At 35.1% G+C, this 22,222-nt stretch overlaps 1 protein-coding gene across 1 annotated transcript in view; it reads left to right on the top strand.

Annotated features, from left to right (window-relative positions):
• LOC106710940 (QRFP-like peptide receptor) overlaps nt 1-13,204 on the top strand; it is a 54,974-nt gene extending 41,770 nt beyond the window's left edge. The window contains exons 2-8 of the mRNA XM_045678383.1: nt 624-766; nt 1,813-2,039; nt 10,121-10,226; nt 11,735-11,832; nt 12,034-12,202; nt 12,330-12,451; nt 13,010-13,204. Of these exons, the coding sequence (XP_045534339.1) occupies nt 624-766; nt 1,813-2,039; nt 10,121-10,226; nt 11,735-11,832; nt 12,034-12,202; nt 12,330-12,451; nt 13,010-13,204 (1,060 nt within the window). The remainder of the gene's footprint in view (nt 1-623; nt 767-1,812; nt 2,040-10,120; nt 10,227-11,734; nt 11,833-12,033; nt 12,203-12,329; nt 12,452-13,009) is intronic.
• Nucleotides 13,205-22,222: the final 9,018 nt, after the last annotated feature.

The following is a 22,222-nucleotide window of genomic DNA, read 5'->3' as shown; positions in this document are numbered from 1 at the left end:
GACCGAGAGAGCATATTTTTTTTTGTATTTACACGTCAACTTTATAACAAGAAATCAATTGAGTCAATTGAGTTTAATTGAGTTTAATATTTCAATTAAGTCGAGTGTTTATATTTAGTCGTGATGCAAAAAGGTATATTTACAATGTTTTAATCTTTTCGATAAATTTAATATTTCTGTTTGAAAGTTACCAAACAACCGTATCTTTTACATTTAAAAAATGCAAATAAAATTGTCGGAAATGAAGATTAACACGGAAAAAGATAAAAGAAACGTTTCGACATTAGTCTGAGTTTGAAACAATTCTTCAGGAAGAGTCATAACAAAATCGAGTAATAAATCTTCATTTTAAATCTATTGTATAACGTGCTAAGTCCATTCACTAATCTTCTTTTAGTATACGATAAGTTGTAATGTACCAAATCTCAAACTTTCTTTCTTTTACACTATTAATAATGCTTAGTGGATAAGAATCTATTGATTAAAGGTAGAGCCTTAAGCGGTTTGAAGAGTTCTCTTGATCTGCCTTTTTTCCTGGAGCAATACAGGGGTTAGTAAGTCCGGTTGTTTGGATTTTAAAGTGGAAGTTCACCATAATAATGTGTGCAATTATGTCGTTGCAGTGTCACGAATATCTTCCTGGTTAACCTGTCAGCGGCAGACCTGTTGGTGACTCTGTTCTGCATGCCGGTGCAAATAGCCAAGGCCGTCACACTTCTCTGGCACTTCGGGGAAGTCATGTGCAAGACTGTCAACTTTCTTCAAGGTCTGTTATTAACTAAAGTATTCTATTGGAATAGGGTTTGCGAAAGACTTTGTTAGTTGTTTGTATTTAAATTTCTTGAATTATTTGAAATAATTCAGGATGAAAGTAAGATTGTTTTTGTACTTCTGAGAAAGTGTGAACCGCTTTATGATGAAGTACGAGACTTCTAAAAATTCGCATTCTAAAATATAACTTACAAGTTCTAATTATTTTTTATCAATAGTGGTGGCTAATTATAATAGAATATAATGACTCGATTTAGTTTTGTAATATTACGTTACATTGGTACACGCAGCACGTGTCCCGAGATGTGCGAGTTAATGTCACGTTCCATTACATTAACTCCAACAACCTGAATATATTACGTGTTCAATTATTTTACTCATGATAATCGACAGATTAATTGTCTCTGTTTTAATTACGTATAGGTATTGATGGCTTATTGTATATTTTGATTATTGTTAGCTTTGATTAAATTAGATTAAATGTTTAGAGAGACATGTTTAAAAATTATTGAATACAAAATTACATTTATCGTGGTATAAGCTGAAGGATAAGTTTAAACAGTGAGATACATCGTGACAAAGCATAATCTTACTAACATTATAAATGCGAATGTTTACATGGCTGGATAGATGGATGTTTGTTGGAAGGTATATCAAGAACGACTCAAAGTATCTGGATGAAATTTGACACAGATGTAGACCATAGTCTGGAAAAACACATAGGCTACATACGAATCTCGAAATGTGAATAGTTCACTCGATACTTCCGCAACGGTTTAACACATCTCATTGAAATTTGGCACAGATATACTACATAGTCTCAAATAACACTTGTGATCGCTTTTTATCCTTTGTTTTAATTCTGCGCAGACGAAGTCGAAGATAAAAACTAGTAATTAATATAATTTATGAATTTCGTTTACTAAAATCCTTACACAATTTGCATACATACATAAATCCGACGCTTGTTGTTTACGGATATCCTTCATAGTAGCTTCTTAGTAAATTCCCTGCTACAAATTTAAGATGCTATTTTCCCAGGCGTGGCGGTGGCTTCCAGCGTGTTCACGATCACGGCGATGTCTGTGGACCGATATCTGGCCATCACGCAGTCACTGCGTCAGCCGTGGATGCCTTCAAGGCGCGGCGCCTGTCTTCTGCTCGCTGTGCTGTGGCTTGTCGCCTTCGCTATCTTCGCCCCTCTACTGGTCGTCGCCTCAGTCGAGAGGGAAGTCGTGCCCTTACTGTCCACAAATGAAAATGGGTCTGTGAGTATTATTTTGTTTAATTGTTGATTAAATTATTACACCCTTTTTGGTAATGGATAGTGTTGTGAAGAGAAATAACTTGTCTTGCCATTGTAATAATAACTAATACTCAGACAGTAAGAATTTAAGATGTACTGTTACCTAGTTAGGTCTTTCTTAAAGCCCTTTGAAGAGGAGTTGATTTAAACTGAACTTAACGGAATTTACAACCTTTCTCGGACTCAAACTCAAGTGTCTGCTTTAATACTACCTAACTTTTCTTTATTAAACCAAAATATCTCTCACTTCTTGGAAATAATAATTGTACCTCTTGCGTGAAAAGTCTTACTCCCATCTTCAAATTTCCAGACCGACGCTTTGATCTCTATTATCAAGAATTGTTTAACAAATATTTTAGCTTTGAAGAGATTCCCGTTAATATCGAGTTATTAATTAAAATATCTCCCTTAGGTAATACGAATATTTCGGCGCGATTCTGGAAAGTCTACGTCAGTTTGGAAATATGCTAATTATTCAAGTAATTAACTAAGTATAATTAAAGTCATATGAATGTTAACTTGACAGTTAAAGTTACGTCCTACCACGTGATAGAAGCAACTACTATTATAGGGCATAATCTGATTACTCATAATGTTTTTCGTTAGTGATATAATAAGGAGAAATTCATTCAAACTATATCCTAATTGAAATTTATAATTCTCTTGCCTTTTATATTTCAATTTATGTTTTAAATTCATTGCAATATTATGTTATATTTTTTTTATTTAATGTACAATAATTTAATATTTAATTTGGTATTATGTTAGAAAGTATTAATTCCGAGAACTACAAGCATTAGAATTGTTCTGGAAGTTAAATTAAAAGCTTCCCTTTTGTAATCCGTACGGAACGCGCGGGGGAATTTCAAATAGACGGGATTTTAATTGATCTGGTACTTGATCGAGAATATAGTTCATAATTTACTTGACTTACTTGACTTAAAGTCCTATGTCCCCGTAGTGGGGCAGAGGGCGTCCACAGCACGTCGCCAGCTCACTCTATCTTGGGCTCTGCGTTTGGTCTCGAGCCATGTCAGCCCGACTGTCTTCATGTCGGCTGCCACTGAGCGCCGCCAGGTTTGTTTAGGGCGACCACGTCTTCTTGTTCCTAGCGGGATCCACTCCAGGGCATCCCTGGGAATATGACTGGGATCCCGACGAAGCGTGTGGCCAATCCATAACCACTTGCGGCGTCTTATTTGTTGACCAATCGGCTGTTCTCTGCAACGTGCAAGGAGTTCTTCGTTGCGGATCGTATCTGGCCAGAAGATTCATAATTTAAGTAAAATAATATAAATTTAAATACATACATATATATATTTGCACCATGTGATATTACAATATAGGCGACTTTTGCAAAAAAATTAAAAATAAAAAAAATCTTGAAAAGAAAATTTAGAATTAATTTTCGTTCATTCTGTATTAAATTATCCGATTTCGTTGAATGTACGTTAATCTACAATTTATATGTAAACAAGTACAAACGTCGACCAATGAATCTAATTACGAATGAAACATAAATTTTTCGCTTTATTTTTTCATTCGTCATTAAAATCTATCAGACTTTTATATTTTGATTTCTTTTAATCGAAATGAAATTATATACGATTTTTGTGAAATTTAACAAAACGTTATTTCAATGAATGTTTAATGTAAAAATCTTCAAATCTGGTTAAATTCATTTAACTAGCAACATTGACTTAACAACCCGTTTTTATTATTAAAAGTAAAATGAGGGTGGATAAAAAAAATCAGATTTGACGTTTAGTGATTAAGCAAAATTGTTCGCTCGCTGTTTATTTCAATAAATTTTTGAGTTAAAAGTGTAGTTATTAACATGTTTGGTCCTTCGAGCCGGATTGTGAAAGTGTAATAAGTGTAAAAAACAATAGTGTAAAAGGCTAAGTGCTAATTACTGCGAGTTGGTAAGATTAGACTGTAAATATATACTTTGATTTCGTGCACCGGTGAAAACCTTTATGAACTATTTCACAAACTTGGACATTTAAACAGTGTGTAATTAATTTTGGACTAATGATACTTGGACTATAATAATATTTAGAAAGTGATTTGGACTAATACAATTACATTACATGAACATTTGTGATTAAAACTTTGGTTATTAAAAACTGCTTATTTATATAATCGCATATTCGCCAGATATATATAACGAGTGATTTAACTTTACGTTATTTGAGTATATACGGGAAAGTGGACATTATTATTTTGTAGTGAATTCGCGTCATAAACGTAAACAATGGCTCAACTTTGTGAATCACAAAAAACGTTATCGGAACGTATTTTTAAGTTACAAAGTAATACTAAAAAGACGTCTAAATCAAGATACACACTTGGCTATCTACAAGCACGGTTAGAAACATTAGAAAGTTATTGGTCTAAGTATCAAACTCAATATGAGATGATTAAATCAACGGTTACGAAAACTGAACTGGATCAGTTACAATTTAATGCCGAAAGTCTATACGAGACAACTGAAGACATATATCTAGAATTTAAGGGATTATTAAAGGATTATTTATTGGAATTTTCGAAAGGTCAAGGTCAATCACAATCAAATAATACTACGCAGAGTTTTTTAGCAACAAATGATGGCGAGACCACCCCGATTAGAACTAAATTACCTCCTTTATCGATTCCAAAGTTCGCCGGTAATTATAACGACTGGACAAGTTTTAAAGATTTGTTTAAGGCTCTCGTACATGACAACGTGCATCTAACAACGATTGAAAAACATCATTATTTAAAAACGAGTTTATCGGGAGAGGCTGAACAACTTCTAAAACATTTTGCACTCACGGAGGCTAATTACGATAAGGCTTGGAGCACACTTGAGAGTAGATATAATAACAAACGTATGATTGTCACTACAATAATTAGCCGCCTTTTAAATCAAAAGAAGATGAATACAGAATGTTTTAAAAGCTTAAAGGAAATTTTAGATACTACGAAGGAATGTTTGAATTCTCTTGATAATCTCGGCGTGGATACCTCCACATGGGATGCAATTGTTGTGCATTTAGTTGTATCCAAATTGGACTTAGAAACACACAAACAATGGGAACAGTCACTTGGGTCATCTCAAGACATACCCACATTTACCATTTTATCATTATTTTTAGAAAATCGTTTCCGTTCCATGGAGATGGTAAATGTTACCCACAAAAAAGACCAACCGCAGAAAAAGGACTTAGTTAAAAATTATACAAACCAGAAACCCACAAATATGAAGTCATTTGTCACAGAAGTAAGCAGCGAATGCACTTATTGCTCAAAAAACCATTTTATTTGCCATTGTAAAGAATTCGCCGCATTAGATCTTCCTCAACGTCAGGATTTTATTAAGAAGAATGGCATTTGTTTTAATTGCCTTGTAAAGGGTCACTCCGTTAATGCGTGTAGACAGAGCACCACCTGTAGAAAATGTAGTCGACGACATCACACTCTGTTGCACTTCACAAACCCTAACAAGACCACATCAGTGCCAGAAAACGATGCAGCAACACCCAGTACACCTGAAACAAGTCAAACCACATCAACCGTCGTTTACAAGACTGAGGTTGACAGCGACAGTGAGGAAGTAATATTGGCAACCGCACGAATTGCAGTTAAGTCGAGAAACGGCGACACGATAGTCTTGAGAGCACTGATTGATCCGTGCTCGCAATCAAACTTTGTTACTGAAGCGGCAGCTCAACTGCTTAATCTCGAGCGCACTTCAATCAGCGGGAAAATTACTGGCATCTCATCTATACCGCTGACAACCAAGTCACAAGTTACGTTGAACTTTCATGCTATAAGAAATCCATCACACATGATCACAGCTAAGGCGTACGTCCTTAGACGAATAAATTCAAGATTACCATCACAAGAGCTCCCATCAGATACCTGGCCTTCTTCTGAGATTTCAGATCTTGCGGATCCACACTTTCACAAGCCAGGATCTATCGATGTGCTTCTAGGTGCAGTTGTATATGCGCACATTATTCTTGACGGAATAATAAAACGCAATGAATCTCTGGTCGCTTTGAACTCCAGATTGGGATGGCTGGTTAGCGGCGAAGTGGCGCAGTCTGGCCATCAGTCACACAAAGTAGTTGTTATGCACACACAAGTCGAAGTTGATCAGTTACTACGTCAGTTTTGGGAGATCAATGAAGATTCACCAAACGTGAAGCCTCTGTCAAGAGCTGAAATGCAGTGTGAAGAGCATTTTAAGAAAACTCACACTCGAAACACTGACGGTCGATATGAGGTTTGCCTTCCCTTCAAGGACGAAGACGCTCCAAATTTAGGCAACTCCAGACAACTTGCTTTGAAGCGCTTACATCAGATGGAGAATAAGTTTAAGCGAATACCCGAATTTCACGAAGAATACTGCAAGTTCATGAGGCAATATGAGTCACTTGGTCACATGGAGATAGTACCTGAAATAGAGAAGAAGAATAGAGCTTATTACTTACCACATCATGCTATTCTTCGTGCCTCGAGCCTCACTACAAAGTTGCGCGTAGTTTTTGACGGAAGCGCTAAACCTGTAGACGGAAACTCACTTAACGATGAGTTACTCATCGGCCCCCCGCTGCAACAAGATATACGAGCTTTAGTAACACGGTGGAGACAACATAAGTACTGCCTAGTAGCTGATATACAACAAATGTACCGACAGATACTTATCTCAAAGCAAGACACTGATTACCAGAGAATCTTGTGGCGCGAGTCATCGGAAGACCCGATCAGAGAGTATCGGTTACTTACCGTCACATATGGCAGTTCATGTGCTCCATATCTTGCCATCAGGACACTTCATCAACTTGCAGAGGACGAACGTGGAGAGTTTCCTGAAGCTGAACTTCTAAAAACTGATCTCTATATGGACGATTTGATGACGGGCTCATCTACAGAAGAAGACACTCAACGGCTTCAACGTCGCTTAACTGAACTGTTTAAACGTGGCGGTTTTCTTCTTCATAAGTGGTCGTCCAATAATGAAACGGTTTTAAATGAGATTCCCGATTCGAAAAAAGCGTTAAAAGGTTCAGTGAATATTAAAATGGATGATTCGGTGAAAGCTCTGGGCATAGCCTGGAAACCACAAAGTGATATATTAGAACTGGTAGTTAACTTACCTCGTGACAACGACGTTGTTACAAAACGAAGTGTGCTATCTGCGATAGCTAAAACGTTTGACCCTCTGGGTTGGCTAGCACCTTGCGTGGTTGTTTTAAAAATATTTATGCAGAAATTGTGGCTAGCCGGCCTGGACTGGGACTCTGAACTTCCTGAAGACCTGAAATCTGAATGGCAGAAGTACCTGACTAATTTTGAACACATGCAGGCCATTCAGCTTCCACGTTGGTTAGGGATTGCAAATAATGTAAAAATTGAATTGCACGGCTATTGTGACGCCTCTTGCGCCGCTTACGCTGCGGTTATTTACATCAGAGTCATCACGGACAATGAGATAAAAGTAAGTCTGGTCGCAGCCAAAACAAAGGTCGCTCCCGTTAAACAGATCTCATTGCCACGTCTTGAACTTTGTGGGGCAGTCCTGTTGTCTAAATTGATAATATATGTCAAATCTAGTCTAAATATTGATAATAATTGTGTATTTGCTTGGACAGATTCCACAATAGTTTTGGCTTGGTTGCGTAAAACTCCAAATACTTGGAAGCCATTTGTTGGTAATCGCACTACCGAAATCTTGAATGTTACGAATAGTAGTCAATGGCATCATATTAAGTCTGCGGATAACCCCGCGGACTGCGCCTCACGCGGTATCAGTCCTGACGAGCTAATGCAGTCAAAACTATGGTGGGAAGGTCCAGCCTTTCTTCGCGAGTCTGTTGAGATTTGTTACCCTAATTTTACTATACCTGAAACCACAGTCGAAGCAAAACCGAAAGCAAAAGTCAATTACTTATGCACCTCTGAACCCAATGCATGTACCATGTACCTCAATAGATACTCAAATCTACTTAGACTTATACGTGTGACAGCCTATTGCTTTCGATTTTTTCGGCTATGTAAAGATAAGGTTCTCAAAAGGAACGATAACATAAAACTGACATACCTCACTACTGACGAAATAAAAAATGCATTAAAAACTTGCATTCGAATGTCACAGTCTGTTTACTTTGAAAGTGAAATAGGATTGTTATCACAAAGCAAACCTATCCCAAAAAATAGTAATCTTTTACCTTTGAATCCGATCCTAGACAATGAAAAAATTATTAGAGTCGGTGGACGACTTGTAAATGCTCAAATACCACCTGATATGAAGTCTCCTATAATCTTACATCACAAATGTAACTTAGCAAAGTTGATTGTAATTGATGCTCATTTAAGAACTCTTCATGGTGGAAATTCGCTCACATTAAATGTTATTCACCAAAAATATTGGATTCTCCGAGCAAAAAACTTGGTAAAAAAGATTCTAAGATTATGTAAACCTTGTTTTACCCAAACTGCACGACCTATGACTCCGTTAATGGGTAATTTACCACAGTGCAGAGTCAATCCGTCACGCCCGTTTTTGACCAGCGGCGTAGACTTTTGTGGTCCCTTTACTCTGAAACTGTACTCTGGTAGATGCACCAAAACTTGTAAAGCTTACATAGGTGTTTTTTTGTGTATGGTTACCAAGGCCATTCACCTTGAGCTGGTTAGTTCACTATCCAGTGCTGCGTTTTTAGCAGCTTTCAAACGTTTTACTTCCCGACGTGGGCATTGTAAAGACATCTGGAGTGATTGTGGGACTAATTTCATAGGCGCGTCCAAAGAATTAGAACTTGCGTTCAAAAACAGCAAATCAACTGTCGTTGACGAAATTGCCCAACTGTTAGCTAACGACAGCACAACATGGCATTTTATTCCTCCTGGTGCCCCTCACTTTGGAGGACTGTGGGAGGCAGGAGTTAAGTCCGTAAAAGGACATCTGAAACGCGTCGTAGGCGAATCCCGCTTAACATTCGAAGAGTTTTGCACTCTGATCACACAGGTCGAGGCTTGTGTTAACTCTCGGCCTCTTACGTTGATTAGTTCTGCCGTTGATGAACTCCCGTTGACTCCTGGTCATTTTTTGATTGGCGAAGCTCCTGTTACTATCCCTGAAGAAAGTTTCGTGGATGCTCGACCTGACTATTTAGACCGATGGCAAAAGGTGCAACGTATGGTACAAAGTCTGTGGCGACGTTGGCAATCTGAGTATCTTACTATGTTGCAACATCGATACAAATGGTCCCAGAATCACCCCGACATAAATGTTGGTACAGTTGTCCTAGTGAAAGATGATCGTTTACCTCCAGGTAAATGGCTTTTGGGACGAATTGTGGCGAAGCACCCAGGAGCAGACGGTGTAACGCGTGTAGTCTCCTTACAATTTAAGGATCGTGTGTTTAAGAGACCAGTTACCAAACTGTGCCCTCTGCCTCTAGCTGCTTCAGAGCCTTAGTTAAGTTATAGTTTATAGTCTTGTGTTGTAAATTCTCACTCTATTTAAGTTAAAGTTCAAATGTTTGTATCTCCCACGGTTAAAGGACCCATATAGTCCTTGGGCCGCGGCATGTTTAATGTAAAAATCTTCAAATCTGGTTAAATTCATTTAACTAGCAACATTGACTTAACAACCCGTTTTTATTATTAAAAGTAAAATGAGGGTGGATAAAAAAAATCAGATTTGACGTTTAGTGATTAAGCAAAATTGTTCGCTCGCTGTTTATTTCAATAAATTTTTGAGTTAAAAGTGTAGTTATTAACAATGAATTTTTAATCAAATGCCATTGCCAACCATTAAAAATGCCTTTGTTATTCAAACTCGGTTTTTAACGGCACTAAAAGATATTTACTGCATCAAGCTTCTTACTGCAACAACGCAAAAGTATACCACTATTTTCTTATAGAGTCTTTCTTAGTTATGTCTTTGCGCCTATCAATCCACTAGAGTAAAAAATGTTATAAAATTGTATTATTGTTAATTTCATTTGTATTTTCAATTTTACTAAAACCTTATATTTTGACTTCCAGGTTTGGGTGGAGAGCAGTATTGAGTTCTGTACAGAAAAGTGGCCAAACTCTATAAACAAAGAGCTGTTCGGAGCGTTCAGTTTTATACTTGTCTATGCGGTGCCAGGTTGGTTGATTTTAAATAGTATGTACATTAAAAAAAGCTACGATAGTTAATGCTTACTAAACTTCTACACACTATAAGTGGAAAGCATCGAGTACTAAGGCTGGTTAAAAGATGTTGAAAGTTAACTGAAGTATGTATTTTAAAAAAATATTTTTTCAAACAATTTTTTGGCTAAGTACTTGGTGTTGAATTCAACTTATTTAATGAATGAACTTATGAAAGTAAGAAATTTCAATTAAATTATTTTAATTGGTTTGGTTTTAACGAGATTTACGCTCAAAGCTTTTCGCAGATTTAAAAGCAATATATCAGGCTCGTGCATGCGAAAGCTATTTAAATGTCTAAAAGCTTCAATGGAAAATCAATCCATGTTATCCGACATACAGCGCGTGTTGAGTACACACTTCAATAAGTTGGATGTGGTACTTTATACGTACTACATACGGATATAAATGAAAAGATTCAAGACCATAAAATAACAATTGACAACTCGGAGATACATGAATAATATTCTAGTGTATCACATAATAATCGCGGCTTTCTAAATCGAAAAGATTAATCTTTTTTTAACACCCCTCTTGGCAACGATAGAAATGTTTATATTTCTAGAAGAACATAAAAGAAAGTACAAAACATGATTTATTTTCTGTAAAAAACTGTAAAAAGCGCAATGTTCTGCTGTGCAATAAGAAATTCAATTAACAAAATGATTGAGTGATTGGTGTTTTTATGTCGTAGTCTAATGGAAATAAAACCTAACCATTGAATCGATAGACACACCTTCGTAATATACCGGTAGAGTTTAAGCAATAATATTGCTCTACTGTTCTATGGTTGCGGTATTTTACTGGTCGAGCCGACTCATTCTTGCAATAGATATTGTTGTTGCTGACGTCTACGATTGTTACCTAAAACTTTTTTAAATGCTTCATAAACCTGTAATTAAACGACTTGAATTCTTTTATACGGTGAAACGAGTAGTTAATAATTCATAAAACTTTTCTAATGCCATACAAATCCATAAATGCAGAGAATTAATACTTTATTAATTACCGTTTCGAAGTTGAATCTTATCCAATACTGTATCATGGATACCTCGCGTGTCCATTTATTTATCCATCCGTTAACTTCGTTCGAAATTGTTCTCAGTTTCTCGTATGCACAAGTCTTTAAGAACACGTACGATTTAATAATGCCTGGCACGGAATAGACAGACAAATTACACATCAAGGCTGTATGCAAGTTTGTATCGAACCCTATTTTTTATTAGAATTAACTATTCTTGTAGAATTAAAATAGCATTGTGTTATAATATATTGTACCATGATTCTTTTTTAGTTAAATTAGCCTAGCTAGTTTAGTCATAAATATTACAAAAATCAATTAGGGTTATTTTATTTGTCTAATATATGTGTTGTGCTAGGATATTAATGAGGGATATAATGTTTAAAGTAAAGTGATGAGGGAAGTTTTCTTAAGATTAAAGTCAAAGGTAATTTGTTTTCCAGGTTCGATCGTAGTGGTGTCGTATTCGCTGATGGGCCGACGACTGTGCTCAGTGCTGCCACCTTTCGACCAAACGGAGGGTAGCGCCAACAGTCAACAGGTATCTTCTAATCCAGTTATTCCCAAAGCAAGATTCTTACTGTGAACCAGTAACATTTTGAAAGATGTCTCCGAAATAAAAGTTTTAGAATCAATCCTTTAATCAAACCGTCTATATCTTGTACTAGCGTATTTCATATTGTTATGATCATTTGACAGCGAAGTAATTGGTGATACAATGACTCTTCTCTTTATCTTACAGCGTATACGGCTGGTGCGCGAGAGAAAGAGAGTTGCGTGGATTCTGCTGCTGCTGGCCGTACTGTTCGCGCTATGCTGGCTGCCCTATAATATTCTACAACTGCTTATAGATGTCAACGCAGTACAAGTGGACTCCGGAGCTTTGTTTCTACCGTACACTTTACTTCTTGGTAAGTATTTTTTTGTTTTTTCTAAATAACTATTTGTGACAAAAATAGAGTGCCGACTAAAGTGACAACTTATTGTCGGAAGAAACTTTAACAGATGTAATAATTCAACAAATATTGTATTTTTCAGGGCATGCGAATTCAGCCATCAACCCGATAGTGTACTGTCTGATGACGCGTAACTTCCGGCGCTCGTTGCGCAAGCTGCTCTGCCAAGACCCCGGTAACATACACTCTAGTACTCATTTCCACGTAAGTTGGCACTGATTGGTCACTTTTAACACTTCCAATATAAGGTCTATAAATAAAAAAAGGTCTTATAACCAAAAGAAAATCCGATTTTCATTTGTCACACTCTCTGCATATTTAAAAGTTGGTTATCATCTGATAAAGTGCATCTAGAGGTCCCATTTGAATTTTTTTTGCGCAACTTGCCTTGATGCTTTTCACCAACAGAAATTACATCTTCCGTTTAAACCGCTTCTTATTTTACCTTTTTGTGTTCATAATAATTGCCGTCTATTTCCTTATGAAAAGTCTGAAGTTTACGAACGTCATAGACATTAATATAAATATTTTGCCATGATATAAGCAGTGTATGTACATTAACACGGACAATTGAGGTGTAGTACAAACCTAGCATGTCCATGTAGTTTATCAACAAACAGCGTTTAAAGTTTGGATACGCAAATCGTCGATGATAAGAGAAATGTTCAAAGGTGCAAGGTGAAGAAATGTAACTAAAGTACATTGATCTAAACATGCTTATAGCTGATAAGCATTTTAATAGTTCTTAACGTTTGTCTACAGATGCAAGGCTTACGTCAAAAGTCCAACACGTCTAGCATGAGGACGTGCACCACGGTGACATTCCGTAGCAGCGGTAACCAGAGCGGGCGTGGCCACTCGCCCAACATACAGTACGGCAAGGTGCACCGCAATAACTCGCTTCGGGAACCTGTCTGGAAGGACCGACATCAAACACGCTCCGCACAATTCCTTTAGACTAATTTCATAATTATATGCAGTTTTTACTACCGGGCTAGTCGTCGTACTCTGAGAACGTAGATAAAATCACATTCGATTAGCGAAATTGCTAAATTAGCGAAATAGAACGTGTCACGTTCCTGCTTCATTTCTTATATATTTATACGCGAGTTCGGCCAAGACACTTCTTTTTCTAAGCGGTTCTGGCACATTATACATACGAGTATACCTTTGTATACATTTTATAAAGTTTGATAAAAATTAAGTTTAAAAATTCTTGACCTAAGTTTGTTATCCAAAGGATAACTTATATCAATCCAGGCCACCATTGTCCACTAGTCAAATGAATCTCTACATAAATGAGAAGTAAAGTGAGAATTCTAATAAATATGCTCGTTACAATTCATTTTTGCGCGTCTTTTTTTGGTACGAGAGTGACATGAGACAGAATCTATGCAGACTACAAACAGACTAAAAACATCCAAGAATGCACAGACTACAAATAAAAAAGTTTCTTAAAATTTATTTTGATTTGTATTTGATTAATACTAAAATGTATTTATTTGGTGAATTAATGTTACGAGTTAGCGAGAGTTAGAGTCGGCCGTGTCATTGGAAATGGATAGATTTAGTAATCTTAGGACACTAGGAACAATGTACAGACATTTGACTGGTACTAATGTTTTGAAAATTCTAAAAGCTATAGTTTTTTATTTAAAATTCTTAATTGACAACCGAAATACAATTGAAATTAATGATTTCATGTACTCAATGATTTCAAAATGTGCAATCACATAAAATTATATGGACATATTTGATGTAAGGTGTGTGAATATTTGCGTAAAAGTGTAATTGATGTCGACTATCTAAAAGAACGATTTGTAAATAAGTCTATTAGTGTTTAAATATCGAGTAAGGAGCAACGAATTAGGATTTAATAAACTTTTTCTTATCAACGACAAATTGTAAAATTCATTACTTCACAATGTCCCGTTTTAGAGATTTGTTCCATTTACATTTTCTACTTTACGAGTATATCAAGTTTCATTTTAAATATGCGAAATTTACAATACGTCTAAAACAGATAAATGAACGTATGTGACTTGTTTGATATTGATGTAGTGTTCTTGAATGTTGACATCAATATGCCAAACCCCTATACGACAAAATATTGTAATTTTCTTTTTTTTAAAACCTAATTTTATATTCATAAAACCAAGATAATCATACCATGTTTTAATACGCGTCTTTTGGCAGACAATGCTTACTTTTGCAATTGAAAATATTGTTATGAAAGTTGCAGTCGGTTAAAATGTTTGTTTAGAATAAGCCTTTCATGTTTTAAAACGTTATAAGCTTTAAATTTGTTTCTAGTCATATTATGTAATTTTTTCCTGTGATTCTTAATAATTAAAGATAAATTTATTCAGAGCAACACTATGTTTAATTTACCGACATAATTTTGACAAAAAATACCTTGCAACATGTAAAATATGTGTTTTACTCCACATATGTTATGCTATCATGTTTTATGTACAACTAGCTTTTACCCGCGACTCCGTCCGCGCGGAATAAAAAATAGAAAACGGGGTAAAAATTATCCTATGTCCGTTTCCTGGTTCTAAGCTACCTGCCCACCAATTTTCAGTCAAATCGATTCAGCCGTTCTTGAGTTATAAATGGTGTAACTAACACAACTTTCTTTTATATATATAGATAGATTAAGGAATAAGTAATTTTACTGTAATTAGATATTTATGACTATGTGATGAAAAAAATAAATTGTTTGTAAGTAAATAATGTGTCTTATTATCCAATAACTGAAATACAGAACTATTTATTTGAATGCATTATACAAAACTTCATGTTGTTATTGTTGCATTGATTGGTGTATTTTATTATTCGACTGCAGTAACTCATATTGTTATCTCTGTTGTATTCATAGATAGTGTAAGGGATGACAATATGTGTCAAAAAAGGTGTCACTGCAGTCAAACCTCGCAATTACCTAACATATTCACGATGATACAAATGGTTTTACACTTGAGAAAACCTACGTAACAATATGTTTAGGAAAGCTCAAGGATCTTATGATAATGAGGATGATAATGATCTTATTAAAATCATATGCTTCTTGTTTGATATGACAGTAGAAAAAATATTGAATAGAGTATTTTATAAATAAAATAAAAGAAATATTCTCAGTATATAAGCTTTAAAACCTTAAAAGAATTAATGGTGCAATAAAGAACTTCAATTACTATAGAAGTAGTGAAGTTTGAAACAAAGAACTCTATATTGTCCTTATTTCCGGTGTCGGCTTTGAAGTTAGTTCACTAAATGACTAAGAGCTTGTACTTTTTATTTGATATCAGCTTATTTGATGTTATTCACAGTGAGGGGACTGCACTACTAATGGACATATAATAAAAGTAGATTGCATATTGACTGCCATTATATTATATTATACTAATAATATAATGCGAAACTTTGGCTAGATGGATGTTTGTTTATACGTATCTCTTAACGGATCTCGATAAAATTAGGCACATATATAAACATACTCTAGAAGAACACGTAAGCTACATTTAATTATTATAGTAGACGAATTTGTTGATAAAAGCCATGCTTTCTTATATGCCCATAATTTTAAAATGTATGTATGTAGATAGGTTAATCGCTCATTAAACCTTTATTCCATAAATTAGTTTAAGTTTTCTCTTTCCCTACAATACTTTGTTCATTAATTTATAAGAACTTAATTTAGTTTTTGGTAAGAGCTCTACGGTTTCACTGCTTAATCCTGAAATATTTTACCGTGAATTAATAATGTACAAGCTCGTTGTCCGGCTTTTCGGAAACTCGGGGATTATCCTTATTATTTAGAAAGGTTGGTAAAGTACAATAATTTGTCTATTAATTAAGATAATTGCTTGGGTATTATGAATTAGTTTTGGTTGTTAAAGAAATAAATTCTTGTCTTGTTTCAATTATAATACTGTTATAATATTTCAAGTAAGTTTTTAATGTTATTTGTAATTAATTGTTTTAATTCTACAGATCACTTTTTCCAATATTAATAAAATATCTTTTCATTTTCTCTTACGATATTTTTTTACCGACATTGAAAATATGAGTCTTGTAAACTTACTAATATTACAAATGCGAATATTTAAATGGATGGATGGATGTTTGTTTGAAGGTATCTCCAGAACGGCTTAACGGATCTCAATCAAATTTGGCGTAAACATAAAACATATTCTAGAAGAACACAAAGGCTACTTACTAGTTTTATTTTAATTCCGTGCAAACAGAGTCGCTGGCGACGGCTAGTGAAATATAATTAGAATTTAAACTAATTTATTAATTAATAAAATTAACATAACATGAGTTAAAAAGGCTATTTAGGACATTAAGTATATGATAGATTATCTTGTCGTCGACGTCGTACGCCTCGATCATTCAATCATGTAGCAAACACTCAAGTTGTTTAAAATAAACAACGCGTACGCCTTTAGTTGTTACAAACATCAACAATATTTGAAATTTAAATTAGTTTACTCCAGTACTACGTTAAACAAAGCCTATATTTACAACTTATTTATAACTATCTTTTGTCCACAATTTCGTTCGTTTCTTGTAAGGAAATTATCGAAGGAGGAAGAGGAGTAAAGTAAGGCTTGTTAGATAAAACGCGGAACTGCTTCCACTTCACGCCTGTCTTCTATGAGATCGAGGTATAGTAGCGGTCGAACCGGCCCATTCCTGATGTTACTGCGTCCATTGTTAACGTTATCCTTAAAATAGGTTTTTCATATTTTTGTCGTTGTTATTTTTACAAACAAAACTCAGAAGTATAAAAATAAGCGTATCAAATACAAAAGAAAAACTTTCGAGAAGTTATTATGTGAAATGGAATGTACCGAGCTTATAAATTCTGAGTTTGCAGCGAGATTGTAGAGTTGCAAATACTATAACGAGGGAAAAGTTATCCCCGAGTAAAATGCGAAAGAAAGTAATAAGGAAATGGTAATAGAGAAAAAGGTAAACTGGTCGACAGCTGTGCTGTTAAATGTTTTAAAACTTTGGTGAATATTAAGATTTGAAAATAACACTTTTTACTTTGTAAGTAATAGAATTAGAAGAAGAATTTATCAATAACTAGCTTTTACCCGCGACTCCGTCCGCGCGGAATAAAAAATAGAAAACAGGGTAAAAATTATCCTATGTCCTTTTCCTGGTTCTAAGCTACCTGTCCACCAATTTTCAGTCAAATCGATTCAGCCGTTCTTGAGTTATAAATGGTGTAACTAACACAACTTTCTTTTATATATATAGATAGAAGACAATATTTCATGTTAATTATCTCACATCTACAATAAGTAATTCCATATGAAAATAATAGTAACTTATTTAAACATGTGAATGCAATAAAGTGAACATGCGGCACGCAGCACGTGGTACGCGGTGGCAGCACATACGACCAGGGATCGATATTTGTTAAGAGTGGACTGTATTTGATTTGAATAAAAGGCCTTAAGTTGAATAAAGGCTTATAATAATATTAAAATGATTACACAAGTAGATGATGGCGGTAGATAGACGCGAACAGTTAAGAGGAGCGAATGTTTAATGAATGGTCGGCGGTGAGGCGCGCGGGCGGCGAGGTCTGAAAGGGCCCCCGCCCGGTTCCCCCGCCGGCGGTGCAGTAATACTGAACATACTGCCCGGGCCAGGCTGAAGATGTAGATCGGAAGACTGTAGACTGCGGGCGCTCCATTAAGACTGTCCTCCCTCGGTTTGATGTAGATTCTTGGTTCGTCGATGATGTCTAGGCCTGCGAGCAAACTGAAGGCAAAGGACATATGTTATTAAAAGCCCTCCGAATAATTCCCCTTTTGGTCTTGATATCTGCCACTCGAGTGACGCTGTCACGTCCCGGATGAACGCCGACAACGCGGCCTAGGCACCAGAGCAGAGGCGGCTGGTTCTTCTCGCGAACTAAGACCAGAGTATCAAGAGGTAAGTCAGCCGAAGGTGAACGCCACTTGATGCATTGTTGCAGGAGATGAACGTAATCAAGTGATTTATGTCTTAAGACATGACAAGAGTTGCTTGACGGTGGAATAGTCACGTCTCAGTTATTATTGTTCCCACAGAGTAATGAAGACAAAAGAGATATCTGGAGTTCATATAATATTGGCTAAAGTTAAGTTTGGTATGCTTAAAAGTAGTTACTAATCATTGTTATGGTCCTTTTTAAACCGTTATGATTGTTTTTTACATATATATCTACTTAAGTATTAACAGAAAATAAAAATACATCCTGTAGTAATGCAAGGAAATTGGAAATGTCCGCGAACGTCGGTATCGGCTTCATTATTTCGTATTCATAGCTCGACAGATATAACTTTCATTTCAATGGCTGACTGACATCATGTTACTAATGCTGGAAAATCTGCAAGGTGACGAGATTTGGTACATAATTTGTCATAGACTGCAATGTAAATAAACATGTCCATTTTGATACTGATATTTGTACTGGCTAGTAAAACATTACCCCACACCTCCTCTGTTCTGACAATAATATTAATAGGTACAGGCAAGTACATAAATATGTATAAATTTTCGGTTAAAAAAAGTATATTCACGTTCACGTTCACTCTGTTTGTTTTTGACCATGAGTACAAGTAGATTAATACGTGCACACGTTTTTTTTTTAAAACCGAATGCTTAAAAAGATTTGTACACATATTTTTGCAGCTGACTATACTGTACATAAGGTCATAGCTTAGACTATCTTTAATAAAACATAAACTCCAATTGTACAGTGTAGAGTTACAGTTTAAACCTACAGTTACAGTACTTAATGTCTAAACATGACTAGTACACATTGTTCTGATGTTTTAAAAAACAACATGTACATAAGAGTAGGTAAATTTGAGGTATATGTACCAGTGTTAAGGCCATATAACTGGGTTATTGTACCAATTATTCTCTGTAACCTTCTGACAGTAATTAGCGCATGCAGTGTCGGGAGAATCTGAGCTTTGTAACATAAAGCGAACATACTTAAGTCGTAACCATATTACCCTGACATGCAGTATAAAAATGTCTTGTGTGAAATCCAGTTGCAATTTGTACTTCAATTAATGTTACCTTGACCTCGTGACTTCTTTTGCTATTAATTAATATTAATTTTTGTATGTTTTTTTAATGGTAGTCTTTGTTTACTATTAAGTATAATTTGAATGAAATAGAATTCTTATGACGATTGGAATCAAAAAGTATCTCCTTCTTTTATAACTTGTCGACCCCTTGAAAAATTCGGTATTCGAACTCTGAACTTTTGATAATTTATGCCTTGGGCAAATACTGATGTAACCTAAGGAAGATAAGTAGGCTCATCTCTTAAAGTTCCTAATCAAGTCGACCACAAATCACAAACGAAATACTTCCTATTCGATAGTAGAAAATTATAATAAATAATTATTATATTAATGTTTTCCAGTAAACTAATATAGGAACGGCTAAAACACTTACATACATATGTCCGGTGTCGGCACCGATTAGTTTCGAGCCCATCGGTGGCCCTTCATCAGGGTGAGTGGGACTGGTATTATTTCCAATAAAAACTGATTCTTTTTCTGTCCTGTACTCGCTGATCATTGAGATCTCTTATAATTGAGAGTGTGTCGGTAATGACGTACGTCACTTTAATTACAGCGAGCTAATGAAAAGGTCAAATCACAAGAAGCTTCCAAGTATTAATGTATCCATTAGTATTATTAAAGTGTCACTTTGTTATAATGGCAACACTTTTACTAAGTGAAATTACGTATTTTAAGAACTCACAGCGGCGGCAGTCTGTTCGCTGTTTTATTACTAAGTCGATATGTTTTTTTCATGAAATTTTAGTGTAATTTCTAGCTTGTCAAGGGTAAGATTTACATTCATTGTAAAATATAGATAAAACCATTTTTAATATTTGAAAGTGTGTACATTTTGAGTATCCTGGATGGGGGTTGCACAGGACCGATCATCGTGGCGACCGTGGAGGCCTATGCCCAGCAGTGGGCGTAACGAGGCTGAATGGATAGATGGATGGATGGATGACATTTTCAACTATTAGAATTGGTAGTCAATATGCATCAATATGAAAATATGACAAAAATATAGGTAATTAAATCTTACTTCTTACTTATAACATAAATGAGAAAGTTTAGATGAATGGAAGGAAGGTCCCAACAGATCTTGAGGAAATTTGGCACAGATGTAGAACATAGTCTGGAAGAACACATAGGCTACTTATTAAGTTTTTTTTAATTCCGCGCGAACGGAGTCGTGAGCGACAGCTAGTTTTATAGTAAAAACAGACAAACACAATCGATAGGATATAAAAACATACACAGGATTCATAATTATTTCGCATACCACACTTCCGTGAAAGACGTTATTTTCAATCAACCTTGACAAAAGATTTTTATAAGTTTATGCGAAAGAGCTTTTTATCACAAGTAACGTCAGCAAAAATGTATAGAATAGAGATCAAAGCGTGCTCTACTCTTTTAGAACAAGACGTAGGGATGATAAATGCGTTATTGTTTGTTTTTTCATATTAATCTATTAAAAAATGAACATTTATGTGATATGATGACACTTATAAAAGAATTAATTAAATAAGAAAGCGTTTTAAAAAAAATCATTTTAGCTAACTTTGTATAGTAAAAGATTTCTAAACAATCTACTATTAAATTAAAATGAGTTTAATTTCGAAGTTTTAAAATTATTATGAGAAATCAATTAAGAAATAATGTGCACAGTAATAATGACTTTAATCAACAATGTAGCAACACCAATAGCGAATGCTGATTGAGTTTAAGCGATAAATTTGCGTTTAAATGATAAATGAATTAAAACAAATGCATAAAGCATGTTTGGTTCACAATATTTATGGTAATTAAATCAATATTAACGCTCGGTTGAAGCTATTATTCGAAAAATTAGTTACATAATAACTGAAAAATGGGCTATTTTAATACAAGTAAACTGATATTTTTATATTTCGCTTTGAATGAAGAAAAAATCATGTGTTCATCAGATATGCATAAAATTTATTTTATGTACTAATGTTTTTGTTTGATAGAGTTGTATGTTTTGAGGAGATCAGAACATGTTTTTATGCTCATTTTTTAACGGAACTTTCGTAAACAGATTTAAGACCGTATTTTTTTACATAAACACTGCTTTTTTGTATAAACTGGATGAATCGAAATACTATGTACCTTTATATATATGGTACGAAACTGTGTACATTTGTAATAGAATCTTAATGGCCAGGCCTTCGGTTAACCTTTTGTTTATTTGCCCCTTTTATTCCAAATTAAGTGGGTCACTAATAGATTATTTTACGGTAACACAGGCAAATGAAATTTTTATAGGACGTTTAAAATAAATAAATATATCAAGTCAATTGACGAAGTTTAATTAAATTTACTACATTTTACCTACTTTATTTATTCCATAGACACACACACACACACACACACACACACGCACAATCATAAAGATTTTATTGTGCGTTTTATTTGACTTTCAATACATCCAATTGTTTAGTACTTTTGTAGTCATGGGTAAATCGAGTAAAATCGATGACCTGTAGATCAGCTCATGGTTCACAAGTGTGAAGTAGATCAGTGAATCGGTGCACGGCTCAGCTCAATTCGTACCTGCATAGAGATTTGTTTTTCGAGTTCACCAGGCAACTTGCGGCTCATTGGCTCGCATAGTTATTATATCAAGATAAGCTGTGAGCTGTCAATTTAATTGTTGAGCCGCCGCTCAACGGTTTAAGTCTATGTGACCTGAACTTTTAAATAAGTTCAGAAATGATTTTTTATACTTGTATCATAAGATGACAAACGAGCAAGCTGAATCCGCCTAAATAGCAAAGCGACCGCTGCCCATAGACATCCGCAACTGCTGATGCGTTACCTATCTTTAAACGACAGAGGAGGGGATGCACAGAAAGAGGAT

This window comes from Papilio machaon, chromosome 6 (assembly GCF_912999745.1).
Source record: "Papilio machaon chromosome 6, ilPapMach1.1, whole genome shotgun sequence".
Taxonomy (NCBI): domain Eukaryota; kingdom Metazoa; phylum Arthropoda; class Insecta; order Lepidoptera; family Papilionidae; genus Papilio; species Papilio machaon.
Note: the sequence above shows the minus strand (reverse complement) of the source record. Positions and strands in the feature narration are given on the sequence as shown.